The 23386-nt window shown below is 45.3% G+C and overlaps 1 protein-coding gene across 2 annotated transcripts in view; it reads right to left on the bottom strand.

Annotated features, from left to right (window-relative positions):
* unkl (unk like zinc finger) overlaps nucleotides 1-23386 on the bottom strand; it is a 40556-nt gene that overhangs the window by 15792 nt on the left and 1378 nt on the right. For both annotated transcript variants that reach the window (XM_088937014.1, XM_088937015.1), the window contains exons 3-5: nucleotides 5779-5955; nucleotides 1478-1611; nucleotides 566-701 (exon numbers count right to left, since the gene is read on the bottom strand). In XM_088937014.1, the coding sequence (XP_088793140.1) occupies nucleotides 566-701; nucleotides 1478-1611; nucleotides 5779-5955 (447 nt within the window). The remainder of the gene's footprint in view (nucleotides 1-565; nucleotides 702-1477; nucleotides 1612-5778; nucleotides 5956-23386) is intronic.

Here is a 23386-nt window from a genome sequence, read left to right on the forward strand (position 1 = left end):
CAGAGCCATTGTATCGGATTTTTTAGAAAATGTTCTGAGAAACTATGAGAGAAAAACACAGCTGGTTACTTTCAGATCCTTACCACAGCTTGACGGCTGCAGCAGACAGATCTTAAGCAGTAAGTGTGGAGCAGGGCTCATAGTTCTGGACTCGTAACTGGAGGGTTGTGGGTTTGATTCCCAGAGAAGTCACTGCTGTTGTAACCCTTGAGCAAGTACCATTATATATGAACTGCCCCAGTAAACTTCCCAGCTGTATAAATGGGTGCAAATTTAAGTCACTTTGGGCAAAGGTATTGGCCAAATAAATAATTACTTTTTTTTAAAAAAAAAAAGCAGTTTAGTTTATAAAAAAGCACATTAGACAAAACAGTCCCACACAAAAGCTTAAAGATCTCTAATCTTATTATTGTCTTTAATCAGCATTGTTAAAAAATAACTCTGATTCTGAAGGTGTGAACACCACCCGCGTGGTTGGCCAACCACATTAACCAGCATGGCTGTACGTCGAAAGTAAACATCGCGATTACGCTGTAAAAAAGCAAGCTGGCTCCACGTTTCCGACCTGTACTTGAATTTCCTCGGATTTCGTCGGCGGTCCCGGCTGTTGTGGTAATGTGGACAGGCGTACCCTTGTCTGCAGAGACGGGGGGGCTTGGTGCACTGGTCTGTCTTGTAGTTAGCAAGAACAAAGTTGGTATCTGTGGAAAATAAACACCTTGCCCAGTCAGCCGCCCTTTTCCTTGCATGACTAACCAGACGATGTAAAAATGTACACTGTAGTGCTGACTATCAGCTTGATATAAAGTCCAGGACAGAAACCTTAAACTATTTGTACACTGCCTGAAAAGGGCTCTAATATATTTAGTGTGTCCACTAGATGGCAGTGTCTCCATGACATGAAAAGTCAGAAACAGAAATGCACAACTAAATTCACACCTGATGAATGTAATGCTGTTGGATAATGAAGTACTGAAATTTTCCTTTGTTGCTGTCGCAGGCAGGAAGAATTGGTGTAAAATAACCATTGTATTCCTATTTGCTTAGATGCCTCTTGTGTGTTTGGAACATACGACACAGAGAAGGGAATATATATCTGGTAAGGGAGTTTGATTTCACAAGCATCTGCTGCATTGGGAGTCTGCTTGTGTTGCTTGTGTGTCCTCAGCATGTTCTCATGGAATTCTGATCGCAGGAGATCCAAAAACTGGATAAAGTGCTAAAAGCTTACAATAGATACCATGACTGTGAACCTGCTGCCATTCGGCCAACTGAAGAAAAACCACGAAGGTGCTTAAAAATACAGACATTAAAAGACAAAGTCAAACTACAATAAAACACAAAGCAGACTCAAATTTCCAGTCTGGCAAAGTAAAAATAAAATATATATAAGAAAACTGGTCAACAAAAAACACTGTGCTAGCAGCTGACTAATCTTGTCAACAAACCGATTGGCAGTAAGGCTGCAGTCTCTTACCCTGCCACCTGGGGTCCTCGGTGAGCGTCTTTTCGATCATGGCCTGGCTTGCCAGGACTCCAGGCTGGAGATCAGGGATGCCCTCCCCCGCCCCCAGCTGCCCATTCTGAAGCGCCTCCTGTGCCTGGATTTCTCTGGAAGAGGATCCGAGACCGCTCCATTAATAACGACTGTGATTTCTCAGTGAAGGTACAAGGTCTCAAGCACACACGGTAAGCATTCATACACCGTAGTCCTTTTGTTGCTAAGCAACAGCAGCCTATCCCTCGGTCACTTTCCTTCACTGTAGAGGCGGGAACAGGCTTGCTGTTCTGCTGTTCCATTGTGTTTCTTGAACGACATCTTTACTACTATGGAATGCCATGCTCTCTTTTCTTTTGGTTTCATTTGCAACTGTCACAAAATGCAAGTTTATATCATTTGCCTAGGTCTAGGTCACCCTATGAAAAACTGCAGTGAAAAGAATGCCATGTTTCATTTCGCAACCATAGTAGAGCTTATTTGCTTTCTGAGACTCTTCTTAATACACCAAAGTGAAGCTCGGTGCTTTGACACCAAAAAAAAAACATTTCACGAAGACAGTTTAAGCAATGTGCCTGGAAGTCACTGGCTATACAACTGAATCAGTGTTCCTTCTCAGCGATGTCCATCAGAAGTAAAAACAGACCCAACAGTATGAGCCCATTCACACAGATATGAAGGAGTGCAGGGTGAGGCTCCCCGAACCTCTGGTGTCTCTGAACGTGCTGCTGGGTCCCACACAAACACGACCGCTGTCACAGCAGCCTCGGCTGGGTGCGGCCCTGCTGAGAGCAGGGTGCAGGACTGGACAGGACTTCTCACATCCGAGTCAAGATCCACTCACTCACAGAGGCCTGGGGGCAACTGGCCGGGGCCCTTGATGGTGGACTCCACGAGTTAGTTTATCAAGAGAACATGACACTGTGTAAATAGGGCTCGCTCTCATCTAGCGCACTGCTGGATTTATGGAAATATTACATAGCAGACAGTCCCATACCATGACCTGCAGTGAAGCATGAATTTCCATTAAAAATTTCCTGCTTTTTTTTTACCGAAATTTCCCTTTAAGATTTATTGTGACAAGATACTAGACAGATTGGGTGCTTTAAAAAAAAACAAATTAGAAATGTGGTATCTAAAGCAAAATAAATCTCAGAAAAGAGAGCATAATCCATGAACGAAATCTTGACTAGGACCACTGGGCAAATAGTAGCCACATAACAGGACTTTCAACTCTCAGACTTCTAAGAAGTTCAATCCATGTTTTTTTTTCCCAGTGGAAAGAGCTGTGTATCAAATGCAAACAGAAGGACAGCGTGTGGGCTTTCAGAAGAACGACAAACATCCTGAGAATGAGAGCAGCACTGAACCCTTTGCTGTAATGCAGCTGTTGATCTTCCAGGAAGAATGGTTTAAATGTGCATGGTTTAAACAGGGCTTCGCTCCTGTTGTTTCCCCATCTCTTTACCATCATGAAAATGATCCTGGAATACGCCGTGTAAGGTCATGATAAGAACAATTTTCAGGGAGAGCTTTTCTTAAATCAGGCTCTGAGAGACTCCACATCCTGCAAGACAGCAGGACAGGACCCCCTTTCGTCCTGTTCATTTCTTGGTGCTTGTGTCGGACAGCTCTCGTGTCAGAGGCAGCAGTGGCAATTTGAAGACAATACCTTTCCCCCCCTCTCCTGTATGCCCGTGTGGGTACTGGCAGCAGTCCTGGCAGATCGAGGTCAGAGATAAAATGGCCAACCTTTGTTCACAGAGCACAGGGGCACAAACTGGTCGGACCTGACAGAGAGGCAGGCAGCTCGCGTCGTCAGCCAAAATAAAAAGATCGAAACGCCCAGAAGTATGTTTATCTTCTGCTCCAACAGAGAACCAGAAACCTGTTTTTTGTAACAACACTTACACAGTATTATTTTAACTCTTTTCCTGATTTTAATCAAATTATAATATTATAGTGCTATTCAGAAAGCATACAAAAATCTATACTGTGCAAGTTTTTGATTGGAGATAAATATTTGTCTCCAAAAAATATTTGTGTAAATATCAAAGTGCAATATTGCACTTTTAATAACTTCAACAATATTCCAAAGAGTCGGTTCTTAAATAGGTCCACTGATGCTGAGCACAGAGGAAACCAATGACCTCATTTGCCCTTACGCTCAGAGAAGCTGCACTCGGAACAAGAGCCGTGGAATTCCCCTGCTGCTAAACCAACAGGAATGGACACCGTTTAGAGAAACTCGCTAGTCCATGAGGTCATTTCCTCTTTCTACTCCAGCCGTCACTACTCAGAAAACTGATCGGGCAGAAGCTGCTGAAGTTCAAGTCTGTCCAGGACAAATAAAAACCTTACGATTTCCAAGAAGGGTGGTCTTGAAATCAGAGCAGCGTTCACTCGACAACTCGATCTCTGAGGCAGGCTGCATTTTCTTCACGCTTACGCTTGGATACAGATACTAAATAAAACTGTTAAGGCTTGTTCAGAAGACACAGAACTCACTAGACCTAAATAGAATGCCCAACCTGTTTAGCTTCAAAAGACTTAAAAGCAGAAGAAACATGCAGATGTACTTCTTGTCTTTTTGGTTCGGTACGCAAACTGTAGACGAACAAAAACAAATGGCAAAGGCCCACTGCAAACTCTGCACACTGTGGGATTAACCCGCGCTGCGCCCCTGGGCTCCTGGTTCCTAACAGGAAGCACCGGGTGAGTGTGGCCTGCTGTAAGGGAGCAGAAAGCCTGAAGCTGAAGTCTGAGCTTAACGAAGCAGAATGATGCTGCTTCAGCACATAGGCAGAGGAAGGGTGATGCAAGGGCCAAATCATCCCACCTTGAGACCACTTCCATCTCCTTCAAATAGCTCTTTACCATAGACTGCAACAGTGGTTGCAAGTTTGAGCCTCAGGTGAGCCAGGTGCATCGCCCGAATTGCTCCAGTTAATACCTAGCTGTAAAAATGGGTTGCAAACGAAAATTGCTATGGCTAAAGGCACATAAAATTAGTAAAGAGTAGTAACTACATAAGGAGGGGCTATTATATAAGCACAGTCTTACAATTTGGATTTGGGTGAGGAAAAAACTCCAGGAAACTCTTCTTTGGCAGCTCTCCTGCAATGGGCAGACAGCTAAATCCTCCTCTTTACATTCCATTACGATCACTATGTGAAACCAGGTCAATCACGGGACTACGAGGTCAACAAAACTTTGATTGGCACAAGAGGGAATTTTTTCAAACAATATCTCAGATGAGTAATCTATTCGGTGATGTCTAATGTCTGACAAACCTGGTCTCGGGAGTGAAATTTACAAGAAACCGTCCCCCTGTGGGGAAAGCCATCTCATCGAGACCCATCCATTCCCACCCTCATACCCTCATTACTCAGCAGGCACGGCAGGGTCTGCAGGCTAAGCAATGAGCCCTTAACGCGCGCGTCTACATGGAAAACCGATACGTTTTATTTTGAATTCGTCATGCAAAATACCCTGGTGATAAAAGTTCCCAATGGAAACAAGCCACAGGGCATGCGGTCGCCTTCCGATATCGTCTGGGAGGTAGCGAAGGAATGACTGCTGCATATCTTAATTGAGAACGGAACAGATTAACAGACCTTTTCCTCCAATGGCTATGTGCCTGCACATACATTCATGCAAATCTAAACCATATAAGCGATTTGTAACTCAATTGTTTTCATGGCACGAATGATCCCGCTCACAGGACGCATGCGATCGAGGAGGGACAGGGATGCGATAAAACAGCGGCGCAACATTTCATGTATGTTTTTCGCCGTTTATACAAAGATCAATAAAAAAATTGGAGTGCTTCATTTAAGGTTGAGAGATAGTAATAATGAATAATTGCTTACACTTATATAGTGCTTTTCTGGACACTCCACTCAAAGCGTTTTACAGGTAATGGGGACTCCCCTCCACCACCACCAGTGTGCAGCCCCCACCTGGATGATGTGATGGCAGCCATAGTGCTCCAGTACACTCCCCACACATCAGCCATCAGTGGGGAGGAGAGCAGAGTGATGAAGCCAGTACATAGATGGGGATTATTAGGAGGCCATGATTGGTAAGGGCCAATGGGAAACTTGGTCAGGACGCCGGGGTTAGACCCCTACTCTTTTCAAGAAACGCCCTGGGATTTTTAATGACCACAGAGAGTCAGGACCTCGGTTTTACGTCTCATCAGAAGGATATATGACATCCAAATATATCTAAATGGACCCTGGCGGACGGGTTCGAGCCCGGGGCCCTCGGGGACGTACCTGATGTCGTACACCGGCGGCCGCAGGTCGTGGGGGCCGTGGGCGAAGGCGCAGTGGAGGCCGTTCTTCGCGCAGTGTCCCCGGGCGTCCGTCTCGTGGATGCACGTGCCCGTCTTGTAGTAGCGCAGGTGGTACTTCCGCTCCGTGTCACCCGTAGTGCGGTGCAGGTAAGGGCAGCTGTGGGCGGGGAAGAAACAGGGCTGTAGCGCATCTTCTGCACCAGGTACGGAGGGGCAAGTCGAGCTTTTCTCCAGCCGTGACTAAAACACTCTTCCACGCACACTTCTACGGCGGCTAAAGAGCCAGAGCGCTCTCACCCTGTCCCGAGTGGAATCCAGAGCCATCAGGCTATTCAAATAGCGTTCGGGAGCAAACAAGCAAACTACATGGCCAGCCCAGTAACCCTGGATGGCGCAGGCAGGTGAACTGAAAACATGCACAGAGAAGGTTCAAGCCTTCGCCGAACCTCAGCTTTCATCACACTAAGCCCCCCCTTACGCCCCTCTCTGCGCGTAATATCCTCTCGCAGCAAGTCCCTACAACCTTGCTTCCATGTGCAGAGAACTCCAAGAAAGCACCTGCATTGCTCAGGTGAAAAAAAACAAAACAACCTACAGTAAATGCCTGAAGCCCATTTCAGTCAGGTAACCTTAAAAAATATCTACAGAACCTAATGAAAGCTTACAAGGACCAGAAGTACTGTTATATTTTGACTACAGCCACTCAGTGCACAACTCCAGACACATTAGGTAGCCTAACGATCAACCAATAACCTTTGTCCTACTAAGCTTGGATTGAAAACGAGTCTCTCAACTCCACACAAAATCTCAACGTCTTTGCAACCCAGCGATTTTTCACACGTGAAAGTGAGTTTTCATATTTGCGGTACGGGCCTGCAAGGACCCAGCAGATCTGTATCCAAAATCTGTGAGCATATTCTAAGTCTTCTTACTCAGCCGGTACAAGTTTGAGAGGAACCGGCTCAAACACCCAGGATCTGGATTACTCCAGATAAATTGAGACCAAGACAAGGCTCCTAAAGTACAGAGCTCCTCTATTTTTTGGAAAGAAGCTAGGACTGATCCATGGGTAACAGAATAAGAAGGAGGGGAGAATTGAACCACACAAACAAAAACTCAACCATTTTCCCTTTTTGACTCACTTCTTGAACTTCTTTTTTGCATTTTTCATTTTACACCCACCCAATTTGGGATCATCAGCTACTTCATCGGGGCTCATCTCACTGGTGACCACGCAGGATCGACCTGCTCCTCCAACTCTAACAGCGATCAGGGCGACACGCCCTTTGACAGGCGCTGCATCTCTTGAGCCTGCCTTGGCCCAGAAAGCACCCGCAGTGAGGTTTTTGCCAGGGAGCCAGGGGAGGCCGACAGACTAATCCCAGATCTCTGCCATCACCGGGGGAACCCCAGTCACAGCCAGTGACTCGCAACATCTGGGCCAGTTTTACCAATCTTGAATATCTTGTCTGCAGCTACCTGGTCCTGAAAAAATGATGATGATGCTAGTAAAGAAGTTATAATTCCTTACATCCGTATAGCACTTCTTCATCCCAAAAGATCCCAAAACAGGGAATTCCCCACAGACGTGCAGCCCCCACCTTGGTAAGGCACAGGAGCCCTTCAGCACCAGCCGCCCCACTGCTCATCTGATCAGCTGGAAAAAGTGAGAAATTACTTCAACTGAATTAAGGAGGACCTTTAGTGAAGCCAGAGTGGAGTTTTGCCAGGACAATTTAACAACACTACTTTTACAAACAGGGTCATGGGATCTTAAATGACCAAGGAAGTAGGGACCTCAGTAACTTCTTGAGTGTTACCGAGGCCAGTCGCCTTACTGGAAATTCTGGTTCAGAGGAAAGAGCATCACCACACTTGTATTTTCCTTAGGAGTTGCCCCATCACCGTTCAAAAAGGGCCCGACATTACCTTGTTTCTAAAGCTTTCTTCTAATCTTCTGACATGACCCAGCCGTAAGGTTAGGAAAAGGACATCAACTTGCCTGTGTGAAATTACTACAGTCCTTCAATCTACCAGCTGAGCTATTAAGCCTTTCTGTGAGCTTTTAAGTGAAGGTCTGCAAAGTCAAATGCTGTGGCTTTGGGCCCTGCATCTGTTTAAGTGTATTAAGTCACAAGGTCCCCGTGTGAAAGGAAACAGTGGCTGATATTCCTCTTTGCCACACTAAGCGCGTGCAGCTTTTCACATAGCTTGGGCTTGGAGCTCTGCCAACACCATCTTATTTCCTGGCTCATCAGAATGCAAGATAAAAAAAAACGCCACCACTAGCGATCAGGTATTTCCCGCTTCACTAAAGCACTCCAGGAGCGGTCATCCTCAAGCACTTGCAGAGCATGGGAGGCAAAACGCAGTAAAAACTCTTGGAGAGACAGATCGGACAGCTGGCGTAGCTGAACGACCTCCAGTGCCTACGCCAACACCTCGTGCTGGATCTTTTGAAACGTGAATGCATTTGCTCGGACAGATGTGAAAAAGACGCGATACTCAAACTGTTGCCTTTGTGCATTACCACTACAATCTGGAAAGTAACCACCTGGAAAAACCCGAAGTGGAACACACCGCTGTGCATCTGGAGTCTGTTTCTGTGGATAGCACACATGCTATCAGCTTGTTGCTCCTGATTTGTGGAGTCAGCGAGAAAGACCCATTGCTGTCAGGCTGTTTTCTATCACACCATGTTCACAGCACTGCAAGGCTCAAGAACATTAATACAAGTGACAGCCTCATATTGTCCCTCTCACTCACAGGGGCTGACACACTAAAAACAGCATCCCTACTACTCAGCGCTGCCCCTGCGAACCAAAATTCACTTCAGCTCTGTTGTTTCTGAAGCGGTCAACCAGGGGCACCGCTGTAGATCCAAGAGCTTTAGCTCAAACACCAAGATTCTCAGTCAAAGCTCCTACTGAGCTCCTACACTCGCAGGAGTGTCGGGAAAGCATCTTCTTTTAAGACAATCTCTCTTCGAACAGCTTGTGAAGCTGTGTCCAGTACAGAGCTAAGACAAGCCTGAGCCCACGGACATTAGAAAAATGGCTTGCTATTGTCTGAGCTTAGAAGCTACTTATTTGAGCCCCCATTTTCATTCTTTCTGTAATTTGTGAGTCAGGTATGATTTAAGCCGACAGCTACTATCCACAGGCCAGCCAGCACAGCATGGACTGTATCCTCTGAAATGTGCCCTTGTCAGGCCACCTGTCTCCTACTTCCACTCCCCCTCCCCCTCCACGATTGGTGCCTCCTACAGTGCCAGTCAAAAGGCTGGGGCATCGGTCCAAGAAGACATGGAGCTCTAAGCAAGAAGGCTGCAAGCTTTCTGGCAAGCCACAAGGGGGTGCCACTGAGCAGCAATCCAACCAGCTATACGGATAATCCCATGCACAGTTCAGGCTCGGACCAGCAACCTCTGGACTGACTTGAAAACCCAATCTGCACTCAGGAGTAGACCTTAACTGGTTTAAATGCTGGGATTGCCTAACAGAGTAGGCTTTAAACATCCATCCATTTCCTAGTCTTGACTGCATGGTATATTTTTTTAAAGAGACCGAATTCTTCCTTTTGGGTTGGGGTGACAATATTGCCTATTTTTGGTTTATTTCAGGGGCGGAAACCTCAACGTTCCACCTCAATGCAGACTACAAAATGACTCTCAATCACCTGTTTGTTTTCAAATGTAAAAAAACAACAACTCTGAATGATGTCAGACGAGCTGCAAAACTGAAGGACCTCTCACAACGCAGGCTTTGTACTCCATTGCTCATGGAGGAGAGGCAGAAGTATGTGGGTTAAAAAAACAACAAAATCACAAAACATAAATGGCAGCTTTAGGGACTGATGCTGAGAGCACTGGGTGACTGATAAACTGCACAGAAGCCACAGTAGCTCATTCTCACAGAAACGGTAGCCATGGCAACGCTGCTGATGACATCAAGGCAAGCTGTCATAATGAGTGGGGGAGAGAGACATCTTATTTTTCAGTGATCTAGGACTCGAAGATATTTCAATATTCTTCGGCTTCATCCAGTCTTCACCCATGTTTAACAGGGTAAGAAAACCTCACTCACCCCATGTGCTGAGAGTGTAGACTCTTGAGGAACAGAGAAGGAAAACTAATGACTTCTGGACTGGATTCTCTGTACAGGCTTCACCCTAAAAAGCAAGAGCTGAGACACGGCTTTAGGTCTGGTCTTTGGAAATTACCAGGTGCCAGGTGTGCCGGTGCCCATGACACAGATCCAGAAGGAATCTGGGAGCTACACTGACCAAACCGGTCAATTTAATTTGGATTTCTGCTGTTCTCGGGTACAACTGCAATTCTTTGCTAGCAGTGCACAAGAGAATACTTCGAAATTTTAAACAATGAGAGATTTCTGCTTCAGAGAAACGCAGGCAGACAGTAGGCAGCAGCCTTAACAACATTAGATATTAGAGGGGTAACTAGGGTAAGGGAATAATAACAGAGGAGCTGAAGATGGAAAGAGATAATGCTGTAGGTATATGTAGCTGTATGTAAACACTGAAATAGAGCAACCTAAATTCTGCAACACCTACAAAGAGCTTTTTCAACCGCAGCTGTGGAGCAGCGATTTGAATCAGCTGTCATACCACCTCAGTGCTGCCCAGGATATTTGAACTTTTATGGTAAAATTTCCCTGTGATACAGACTACAAATTTAATTTTGGGGGTCTTCACTGATGAGTACTTTTTTATGGCCCTCTAGCCTAATCCACTTAAAATCAATCGCCCTAAACCGTATTTTTAAAAACCTAACAGTGAGAAAGTGCTGCTTGAACAAAAGAAAAATCACTTTTAGGAAGCGTTTAGACTTCTAAATGTGCACAGCTAGATTGAGATTCCTCCCACATACGTACTATATGCTGGGGCACACTGCAGGTCAGAGCTCAACAAAGAAAAGGCCAGTTCAGTTGGGGTTTTTTCCTGGTTTTCCATATGCAAAGTTTAAAAATCAAACAAGAAATACTGCCAATAGCCAAGCCAAGAAACCCAAACTATAGTAAAAATCACAAGCTGAGAGGACGATCATTTAAAATGTGACTGGAAAAGAATTTCTTCCCGTGATCCACAGCTCACAGTTGTACTGCAGCACAGCAGCTCTTAGAGAGATGCCTGCTGCACCCCTTTGCTGCCATGAACACTGCTCCAGCAGTGGAGTGCCCTGTCAGAGCAGTCTCGCCATTCATTTCCAAACTTACAATTCCAGCTATATTCATAGCCCCCCCCCCCGTCATATGGAACATAAATCTCTTGAAAGAGCTCCAGCCAAGTCTTTCAACACCAGCCCCAGTGCCCAGAGGAGGAATCGCACTGTGTTGCTGCTCAATCTGAGTGCTGCCTGATAAGCAAAACTAGCAGTGTCTGATTCCTCACCCAGAGCTAACACAGCCCCCTTTCCCATGGCTGGCTCTTTATATGCGTTCAGATACATGCCAATCACACCAGCTCTCAGGAAGCGCCTTTTTTTTCAAGAAGATATTAAAAGATTAACTAAAGCTGCACCGAATAGGTAAGAATATTTACCCAGCCCTGGTGGTGCTCTGCCACTCAGGGCATCTCAGACATGGGCTCCTGAAGTGACCCAGGGAAGCACCCAGCAATGCCTGGACTGTAACCTGCACCCTAAATTAGTGCCTTGACCCATCAGTACCACTTGAGCCTTGAAGGTGTCCCAAGGACAGACTGCAGCAAATGTTCTAAGGCTAGACTGTGATATCTAAGGCCTGTTCCAAGATATTCTGAGTTTAATAGGAAAAAAAAGCACTGAGGTGAAACAGCAGGTTAAAACAAGATTAATTATTTTGGAGACACAATATCCAACTTTCAAGCAATCATGCTGTTGCTATTGCCTGGGTGTTGTTACTGAAGGACACTTAATTCACACTATTTCCTCAGTGGTGCTTGATCGCCACACCAAACCAAACAAAAACAGCTTATAAAACTTACTTGGCTCCAACACTGTGATGCTCCTGCAAAAGCAACTTGCAGACATTGAAAAAAAGCTGCAAATTACCCTGTCCCTTAAAAATGTGACTACAAATTAACAGAACTGTGAAAGAATGACAAGTTCATGTTTGACAAATGCACAAAGATTGGTTTATCTCAATTAAGCAGTCAGGAGAGGTTACAAAGTTCAACTACTTAAAGGATGACACTGCATAGGAAAAGCCTGAACCGACACCAGCATTTTTACAGGCTGGAATAATTCTGAGATAAAGACAGAGCCACATACAGACAAAACAGACAAAAAAAAAGGCCCGAAAGACGAAAAAAAAAAACAACTTCCTTCCCTGGCAAATTGATTTCAGGAAAGGCTATTTTCTAAACATACAGAACACTCTCAAAACTTAAAAAAAGGACAGTGCGATATGACTCACTTGAGAAGTTTCACTTTCACTAAAATAAAAAAATCTTATATTGCAGCAGCATCAGATTCAGTCAATGAAGCCAAGAGAAACAATGTAGGGAGGAAACTGCTGAGACCTGCAAACATCCTCTGCTAGACCTGGGTATTTCCCTGAAAACTGTGCAACACTAATTACAGCACCATGACAGAATACTACAAGGTAAGCAAGTATTATTCTTTTTTTTTTAATAAGTGCAAAAACGTCACCACGTTTGTTTTCCAAATGGGACCGAGCAGCCAAAGTTCAGTTTGATTGAAACCCTGCATTTACAGTCCTGCAATCACCTTCCAGACAGCTGGCAACAGCAACAGTAACAGTCATGTCTGAGGCAAGCATAGATTACCTATTACAAGCCTTCGAATAAAGACCAGTGCAGAAGGATCGGGCCTCCCAGCACAAACAGCATCAGACAGAGAAAAACCAACGTACAGAAACATGCAGCTAAACCTGAAGATGAGCCCTGAGCACAGTCAGCCAGGAGCAAGCAAGGGCATCTACTGCATGCAGGAAGAATTATGCCTTGAAGTCCTACACTGAAATCTGTATTAATTTACATAAGATACTATTTTAAGTCACAGAAGCAAAACGCTGATTGCATTCTAAACTTGACATCAACCAGGTGGTCGAATTCATCCGGAAGGACTGTTTGCCTGAATTAAATAAGAAATTATGTTACTGTCAAACTCACACCACTCCTTTCCCCCACAGGGGCCAGAGCACTGCCTGCTTTCCAGGGCCTACCCGCCTCTATAATAATAATAAATAATAATAATCTGTATTTATGTAGCACATTTAAATGTCTTCTCAAAGCACTTTACAGGATGACAACAAAAAATTTAAAACATAAAAATACAGCATATGCACAATGAGAGGAGACAGAAGACGGTGGTACTGAATACAGTAGGAGCTGATGGGTAAGGAACAGAACCAGTTAAGTAAAGGCTCTTCTAAAGAAGAGGTGCCAATAAGACTACCTGGAATTCAGTGCAAATAAAAAGGCTGCATTTCAACATCCATCTATTTTCGAACCTTTTCTACCTGTCTAGGGCTATGGGGGAGCTGGAGCCTATCGCAGCAAGCAATGAACACAAGGTGGGGAACGCTCTGGGCAGGACACCAGTCCATCACGCAGGTGCAGGACACAGACACGCATACACTCACATCAAGGCCAGTTCTGTTTTTTCCAGAAGCCAATTAACCTACCAGTACATCTTCGGACTGCAGGAGGAAACCAGAGCATGTGGAGGAAACCTACATAAACGCGGAGAGAACATACAAACTCCACACAGATGATTATTCCAGGTCCAGGAATGAACCCAGGGCTCCAGCCTTGCTAACCCCCACGCCACTGTGTTGCCCAGAACCTCAGTGGCTCCCTTTGTGGAAGCAGAAAGAAAAGGCTGTCTCGACCCATCTCTTCCAAAAGCACCCGGCTGGGATGTCTTGACTCAGGCTTTGAACTTGATCCTGCTTTTTCAGAACCACAGAACGTGGCTGCGTCTTACTAAAAATTAACGTTCACAAAACAAAAAGAAGAGCGGTAGTCTGTCAGTTTAGCTACACAAAGCACTTGCATTCAAACTCTGGTGTGACGGGGGTGGGGGGAAGCTTGATGATTTGGAAGCTGGTGTTATTGCCTCAGGGCTCCCAAGTCTTTGGGATCGATTCAGCCCTGGGATACCCTCTGTGTGGAGACTGCATGTTCTTCCCAAGTTTACATGGATTGACTGGGTCCCCAGCAGAATGTGGGCACAAGTGGTCCCCCGGCGTGTTCTTTTCTGTGCCCACGATCTGCCAGGTGGGGGTTCCATGATGCTACATTATCTAAACGAAACATTACAGGCGAGCTGGGGTCTAGGGGAAGAGACATAGCTGTGTCGTTCAAATGCACACATTCACCTGTATCCCAGAACTTCACCAGCACTTTTTTAAAAATACATCCACTCACCTGGCCTAAAAACTATAACCTTATTTCTAAAACCCGGTGCAAATCCACAGGCTATATAGAGCAAAACGAGGAACCAGAAAATGCTTACCAAGGTCAGCTGACACCCCACCCGGAGTGGGGAAAAAAAATTAACTCTAACAAGAGAAATACTGATTTACACTTCAAAGACTGAACAGCACAAAATTGTTAATTGAAGCAAAACCAACAGAATTCTTGGGCGTTGCAACATGTAGGTGCCATTTCATTACTTACACAGGCCTTAGCCCCGTTCATCACTGTCATCATCAGCTGCAACAAATACCAGAGTGCAAACCCACAATATTAATAAGAAATCAAAGGAAAGAAAATGAGCACACCGTGGCCTGCAGCACAGAAAGAGAGATTCGTAGTTAAAGCAATTTAGAACAATCACATTTCAGCCCTGCAAGCAGCAGGGAGACACTCGTTCTCCCCAGTTACCCAAGCTGCTCGAGTTTCAGCAGTGCGGACCCTCTCCGCACCCGCTCCCACTTACCGATCTTCTCGGGACAAGTGTCCCTGGGTCGCAGCGAGGACACGGCGCAGTTAAGATCTCTGCCTCTGGCTGATTTTCCTATAGAGCACCGATACATGGCAAACCACGTAACCCACAGCAAACAAAACACGGCCACAGCACTGCAGAATTGCAGATTGTGTATTTTGAACCGGCGGCAACCACGCTGTGCTCATTTCCTCGTCTGTTGCGCTTTCTGCCTTTATTCCATCACTGTTGAGCCTAGGAGCCCTTCACTGACAGCGTGGCCAAGCAGCCCCCAGTGTGAGAGAAAACACACGCTCTTGCACCAGCACCTTCTGTTTCCAAAGGGAGAGGCACTCACTATCCCGACAAGACCCATCTGCTCAAGATGGAAGGGTCACAGAAACATTCCTCAGCGACTGGGCTCCTCTTCGCGTCAAGAACCTGAGAGAGCGACACAGCCCGAGAGCAGCTCGATTCATGCCTTGATGCTCTGCTAACGGATCTACAAGACCAAACCAGGAGGCACTGAAGAATAAGTGTCACGATGGTCTCAGAACAAATGAAATAAAAGGCATCAGAAAAGCTGTGTGTCATAGTGAGTGTACATTTCTGTATTTGACAAATCACACTGAAGAGAAACAAAACACAAACCTGGCAAGTCAACAAGCAAAAACGATGTGGTTACAACAACCGATCTTTCATGGAGAAAGGAAATATGGTTGCCTTTTATTATATATTTTACCAGGTAAGTCAACCGAAACCTAATTTACATTTGCAAGACGGGCTGCGCTGCACCTCGCTCAAGGCTACAACAGTAGCAGCATCCCGCGTGAGCTCTCAACCCACAAGCCCCCCCAGTGTGGACCCCAGGGGCCCGGCCACCACCACGCCCAGCCGCAGCGCCTGGCCAGCTCTCGTCGCCAACTGTAGCGGTGGAGCTCCACGCAGCTCGGCGACAGCAAAATTACAAAGACACACTGAAACAAGGGACCTGCCACCTTAATACCTGACCATGCTCTGTGTTGTTCAGGCCATGCAATAAAGTGATCACAGGTTTTTAAATTGGACAAAAAGAAGAAAGCATTGTAACTATTTTTTTTTAAATCTGGCAACAAAAAACCATCTTGTTACATCAGCATGTCAGATCACCAGAAATGAAACTAAAGCCCTTTATATTGTAACGCATACGGCCACCATTGCAGGTTGTTCGAGCCGGCTTACCAGCGCAGTGACGTCCCCACCCATCCCTCTGAATAGCAGGGACCGCAGTCGCCGGGCTGATAGGAGATTTACCTTCAGCTCAAGTGGCTGGATCCCTGTTGAGTGACGCCGGAAGCCCGGGTTCGAGTCCCCGACGGTGGGGGGGCCGACCTGAGGCAGCAGAGGCGAGGGCGCCTACCCACTTGAACCCGAGAGCGCCACAACATTCTGCTGGTGAAAATCAACTTCATACACTACAAAACAGGCCTAAAACTCCCGACGTTGCAAAAGCACTTTATCAGCTACCAGCAGCTCCAAACTTCACTGACCTTGATACGGGAAAAAAAAGGTCTATTTTTAGGTAGATGCAGATGCACAGCTAATCTATTCATTTATTCAACCTTTTGAAGTCTCTTAATGCACTGAAAACTTCTGAAGCAGCTGCACCCTCTTTAAGACGCACAGTAAAAGAAAAAAGGCATGAAGAATTAAAATGGTAGCAAAAAAAAGCATTTTGCGCTGAAGCCCAGTGAGTATGAGAGAAATTGGTCTCATTTCAGCAACTGAGAGGAACCAAAAACAAAGTAAAACACAGCAGAAATAGCTAATTAGCACCAAATATAGGGGTTCCCCGCTTTAGAGCCACTCTGCTCATGTCTCGTTACCATCACTCACAAGCAGATGCACAGCAGCTGCCTGAGCCGAGGCTAAATTAACCTGACAGGCTCAATTTACAATCAACTTCCGCTGTATCCCTGTTGTATCAGATCCCATGTAAGATACAGTGTGGTTTCTTGGGAGCTGTTAAAGCTCTGCTAGCAGAAAAAGTAAATGGAGCCTACCCCTGGGGCAGTACGGTGGCGCAGTGTTTGGCATTGCTAGGCCCTGGGTTTGAGTGCTATCAGCGTGGAGCGTATATTTTCTCCCCACGTTCGCATGATTGCAACCCGACATTTCAGGTTTATTGGTTTCTGTGAAAACGGATCCTGGTGTGCGCGTTTGCGTCTGTGTGCCCTGCGATGGACTGGCGTCCTGTCCAGGGTGTACCCTGCCTTGCACCCACTGCTTGCTGGGATAGACTCTGGGTCCCCCACAACCCTGGCTAGGATAAAAGCAGTTGGGGGAAAATGGATGGATGGATCTTGTCCCTGTTCCTTTTAACTCTGAAATGGTATTTGTTTAGAAATGTGAAATGCCAGGGGAAAAACAAATCAAAGCAGTCAGATCCTGATCCTGTTTCATTGATGTATAAGCTGCAGGCTCTACACGGTCAATCAGAAACATTGACATTGTTTTAATACTCATTAAAAATAGTATAAAGATCATGACATTTTTAGACTCTTATGCTAAAAGCCACCATTCCGTTGTCTCAATACCTTGAAACATCTGTTCATCACTTGGAGGAAGACCTCGAGTTACCATGCGTGTAGGATGTGCCACTACACATTTACAAACTGTAAAGCTGCAAAGGAATTTCAGAAAGACTTCGGTACAATTCAAGACTGGGCAAACGCATGGCAAGGACTCGATGAAGACTAAAACCTACTCATAAAAAAAGACATTAAAAAAAGGCAAACAATGTGAAAATTAGTTAAATTATAAAGCAATTCAAGCTTTGTTAAAACTGTGAAGTGCACTACTAGGACCTAATTCTGAAAAGTATACACAATTGTGACATTGCTTGATTTAAATCAAATGTAAGAAGAAGTGGATTTAAAAACTGAGAAAAGGAGTCATTTTTTCCACACAAAAGCCATGCTGTTGAAGCCGGAAACTAAATTTTCCTTTAGGAAAGGCTGGATGAGATTCCCTACTGATAACCAAATGATCTAGACAGGCGCACTCCCCTCACTTTGCAACCTTTCTCTGTTTTTTTATCCCTAATGAGGCTAAATCTGAACAAAAATTTAAAGAATTAAAGTGTGAAAGACCAAAGTCATGTCTAATGCAGTACTTAAAGGCAAATGATTGACTAACCCCTTCCTAATGCCTGTGTGAGGGCATGTTCCGAGCGCTGTCTGGTGCCGAGGGGGATGGCCAAGCGCTGTGCAGTGCCAGCGGGCCCAGTGGACTTCCGGAAGCTTTGCCAGTGTTCCTCTATGCAGCACAAGTCCTGCTCTGTCTCCGCTGCCAGCAGGTGCTTGCTCAGTCCTGCCACAGAAGCGCTAGAAGCGACTCCATGAGCACCATCAGCCATTCACACATCAAAGCCTATCGCCCAGGCTTATCAACGCCTCTTTCATCCCAGGCCTTGGCCATTATACGGGGGCTGCAGACCGCACAGTAGCGATACAAGGGTTTAATCGAGTAGATGCAGACTCCCTGGGTGTCAATATAGCGAGTCTGATTGCGGGCTGGGTCAATAAGGTGGCAGAGGAGCGAGCTCAAAAATGCAACAATCATTATGCCAAGAGGGAATGCAGCCCTTCGGTGCCTGTATTAAAATGCCAAATAAACCCATCTGTGATTTGTCACAGATTGTGCACTAATCCAATGTTGAAGCTCTTTTTAAGAGAAGAGCAAATAAAACAGCGCTGACTACAGAGAGGCAGCATTTCAAAATATGGGGTTTGAGTCTGGGGAAAAAGAACTAACTGGCATGTGAGGCCAATGTTATCTTGGGTCAGCGGGTCACTTCAGTAAAATTTAGAAAGTCTCTAGTTAAAAACAAAATCTCAGCCGTGTGCCTCTCTCTCTCACCCTGTTTGCCAAATGATTGCAACTGAACATTTCATTTTTATTGCATAAGACCCAGTGCTGAACTTGGCACAGAGCATGCAGAAATACACTTGTGTACTGCCATTAAAACACTGTTTTTGTACCACTCAAACAGCAGGTAAAATTGCTGGGCTCTAGGTAAGGGCATGTGCATCATCAGGCACTGAAAGATTACTTAGAGCTCTAGCGAACTGTGTCCGAGCAGAGCAATAACAAATACCTAACCCTGCTTAACACAATCTCCTTTCCTGTGATGATAACTGTGTTACTGAGCTTGACCACTGAGTACTGCCCGAACAAACCCGTGAGTCTGATCTACTGTACAGGCTGCGGGCTCTTTCACAAGCCAACAGCGGGTGAGAAGGACACACATCTGGATCTCATACCCCTTGCCCAGGGACAGCCAGGGCTTTTATACATTTGTCTCAATTAGCACCCGATCGAGATCAAAGAACACAACTGGTCTGACATTATGCAAAATAATTCGCTTAATGAGGTAAGTGAAGTAATTAGCCCGCACGTCCCTCAAGCACAGGGACCGCCCAGTCCTCTCTGCAGGTGTGCGGGGCTGAAATACACTCTCAGCCAGTTCCAACAGCTTGCAGCAGGACCGCGATCTCAGAATTGTTCTGCTCAGGGAAAGGCTGATGGCCGCAGAGGCTCGCTCCTGCCGCAGCCCGGAAGTCTCGTGCACTTTAACTCCAAGACGTAGCTTGAAAGGGGGTTCCTAAGATTTTGTCCAGTATGAGTAGAATGGGGAGCTTTGCCCACCTCAGTTTCACAGAATCCACAGATAAACATAACTTGCCTCCGTACCAGTAAAATTTAAAAACCTTTTCCCTCATATTGGGGAATTTTACAGCAAGAAAGAGGTGGCAAAGACGGGATCGAATTGTTTTCTTGTCCGTTTCTGAGCATGCTTAGCACAAGAGCCCCACAGTTCATAAAACTCAAGACAGGATCATAAATAACGTTGGGAGTGGGAATCCCATTTGTTTCCCCCATAACTGATTTTCCTGTTAATCGTGTAAAAGAAGCGTCCTCTGTGAGCACACAATTATATCACGCTAGTCCGAGTCAAGCTTGAGACTAATTCTATGCATCTCCTCCGAGGAAGAAAGTCATGGATTCAAGTTTTCTAAACCGCATGGTCTCCTTGCCCAAGGAGAACTGGCGGCTACATCCGATGCCCAGATTGCTGTTCCTGTAGTACCTCCCCAACCACACAACCAACAGCCCTTTAATCAGCATGAACTTCATTTTCAAAGCAGCTCTGTGGGACTCGCAGGCAGAGACCAATCATGACAGGATTAGCAGCAGTTCCAGAACAAAGAACAACAGAACCACAGTGCCCCCTGAAGCAGAGTTCCCCTGGGCACCTGTAGTTTTACAACGCTGGTTTTCCTCAAGAGCCCTCACACACCAAGATCTAGGCGTCACAGGAGCCCACAGGCCACTGCAGTACCTTCTTCTGAGCCGCTGTGAAAGGACAGGCATAGGAGGCAAGAGTCTGACGGCTTTTATAAAGCACTCCGGCTTCTCACTGCTGAAGGCGAGAGCCGGTGGGGACAGAATTATGGCTTGATGTTAACAGCGCACTTTGTTTCTGCATTATCGATTGTGTTGAGAAACCGAGCTGAAGCGGTTAGGTTGTATTGCTATTGTACTCGTGATTCAGTTCAAAAGCTCAGGAGAAAAAAAGAATTAAGTGTTCAGCACCTCTCTGCTTCAGTGACTTGTTTCTGAAACTCTGGGTGCCACCCCATGGTGCATAAAGTATTTATATGTGTACATTAGTCATTTTGTTTAGGAGCTGTTGAAAACATCCTGACAAAAAGAACCAAAATCGACAACAGCGCGACATCTTGAGCGGAGCCAACGCCGAGTTGGGGGGAAAAAAGGAAATGAAACCATCTCAAATTCTTGCTGCGCTCTGTAGGATAGGCTCCTCAGAGGAACAGCCTTGAGAGACCGTCAATACAGGATTCAGACAAGATGGGGGATTCAAATCAGTCATCCAGCTGGCTGGCTATCATTCCAATTAACCAATTATCCCATTAATTACACATGATTAACAATCTTTCTTTAATCTTGGACTGCTCACTAGGATTAGGCTTAGAGACCACCTAATTGGATACGATTGAACACAACATACTGCGAGGCGCTCATCTACTTTGTTCTTAGTTTTAGGTGACCTGCATAAAATTGAAATGTTATATCCGACTTAATGTACCCGTATAGTCTGAAATCATCATAATTATTATTCCACATGCAGGCTCTTCAAATAGCTCAGGTGACCAAAATTACTCTGACGAATTGCACAACTAATATAAGATTCTATAGCAAAGACTTCTGCAATAAATATTTCAGCAATTTTTGCTCTTGTTCTGTCATCATTATTTTTATAGAACATTTGATTAAAAATATTCACTTCTGAAATAATGTAAATTCCTCATTAGTAATTCATTAAAATGGGACATCAGTGGAAGGGGTGAGTTCTATTGGAAGGCACATATATTAAAGCATCAAAGCAGCACCGAGGAAGATTATATACAGGAACAAAAAGATATGATAACATGGCTCCGTGAACCACTGCAATTTATTCTTATAAGGAAATTGGATTGAGGGTTTCCCTCTTCTTCAAGACTACTAACATGAGTCATTTCCAGCTGAAGTGAACCCAAGACCCAGTCCCCCATCTAGATACAACAGGAGTGCTGATGTTCCCAGTCCTGCATCTGTGGATCCACATACCTGCTGGACTTCATTGCAGCTGAGCTCTTTATTTGACATGATCTCTGACTTGAACCAACAAGCTGCATAAAAGTCGGCATCCAACTTGTTTGGGGACAGAAAATCAAAGAGCTCAAAGAAGTCACATTAGGTTCAATAAGTCATATAACGGGTGAATTATTTGAGTAGTCGGGTGGAAAAACAAACCCATGACCAGGATTGGGAACCTCTAGTTTAGCCAAATTGCTGATTTCAGTCATGTCCAAGTCGTGATGCACAGACTGCACAGACAGGCGTGTTGTTGCGTACTCTTTAACCCTTTCATGATGTCGTTGGCACTCACAATGCCATTGTTGCTTGTGGGGAAAGCAATTGATTAGTGGCATCGCTGGAGACTCAATGCACACAAACAACCAGTGCATAAGTGAGCTTTCACAGAGAAGGCCCGATGAATCTACCTTTCCACTGTTACCATTCACTACTTTGAAGGACTGAAATGTTTAGAATAAGCAGAAACCAAAAACAAAGCCCTCCTAAGGACTGCTCACTTTCTAAGCGCCAGATATCCCCTCCACCCCTTAATAAGGCAGAGTCAGTATTGCTCCATTTAGGAATGTCCATGAAATTGTTGCATTATAGTCCAGCACATCATTGTTGATGCCACTGCTCACATCTGACAACTTCCCTCAATTGCAAAAAGAGCAGGATAACTTTCAGCTCTTCAGTACAGCCATATTCTCTTATCCAATATTACTGCTTGATTCTGCTTTTGTATTTATCAGTAGAGATCACTTCACATTTTTAGTACCCCAAATGAACATCAAAGCTCAAGAACAAATTTGACGCCAGCACGACAAAGGAAACAAGCGGAAGTTGTACATATTTTGTGGTATGGAGATATACGTTCTTCAATGAAAATAACAAATCCACTGTAATAAAACAATTTAGGCTACAGCGCCTATTATCAAATGTTCGACAACATATGTAATCCATTGCTACAGAGGTACTAAATAAACTTCACCTGGCAGGAGATAAGCCAGTTCAAGTGGAAACTACTGTTCTTACGTTAACCTTGTTTTATTTTGTAGCCAAAGGCTAAAATTAACGTGCACTCCACTGCCACTGAGTTTGTAAAGGTAGGTAGGCTTTACTGCATAAAACGACAAACTAAATCCAACGTTTTTCATGTCACCATGTAACCAATAGCAGCCGTGGGTGTTATCTTTAATTACACAAGGCAAAGGAATGGTAAACACTTCCCCTGTTAGCTCATAACGAAGCAGTATCAAGACCCGAGAAAGAAAGGGGGTGTGTCTGTCTGCCTGCCTTGGTCTGAAAAGATGAAGGACAGCTCAAATTAATTATTTAAAAATGTTTTTTTTTTCCGGGAGGGGGGGTTAAAACCAGGCGTTTCTACGAGAATTGAAGACGGTTTTGGATTCACAAGGCTCGCGTTTCACGGTACAATCTCTGCAGTAACGCACAAAGCGGACATGACTTCCGCATCCGACAGCCCCAGCAGCCCGAGCGTTCAAACCCCCGACGCAGCTCGCGAGCATGGCAGAGGGGTGCGCGCGCTCCGCAGCAGAACAATGGCCACGGCTGCGAGCCAAGCTGCACGCGCGTCTAACACCTAGTCCGCTCTCAGGGTAGGAAACAAACAGATCCTCTCTTTCTAAGGGCTGCCCTCTTCAAAACACTCTAAACCGTGTATACAGATGCATTTTCTACCCCTCTGCTTGCACCTCTCGCGCGGATGCGCTGAAAGACGGGGGGGTGTGTTACCACGATTGTCCGAGAGGAGCTGGAAGACGGTGCTGTGAGCTACTGAATTTCTCCTGGTGCAGACACTGTATCTCAATCCACGCCATATCGATTCTTAATCCAAAACGCGAGCAATAGAAGGCGCCTATCGCCGAATACACCATTTAAAAATAAAGTGGATCTGAGGCAGAAAATCACTAAAAAAATCCCCACGACCGGGTGCATATATTACCCAAAATACATAAATGATCTCTTTTAACACATCCGGTGTATTCTCGGAAAC

Source organism: Atractosteus spatula, chromosome 18 (assembly GCF_055471065.1).
Source record: "Atractosteus spatula isolate fAtrSpa1 chromosome 18, fAtrSpa1.hap1, whole genome shotgun sequence".
Lineage (NCBI taxonomy): Eukaryota > Metazoa > Chordata > Actinopteri > Semionotiformes > Lepisosteidae > Atractosteus > Atractosteus spatula.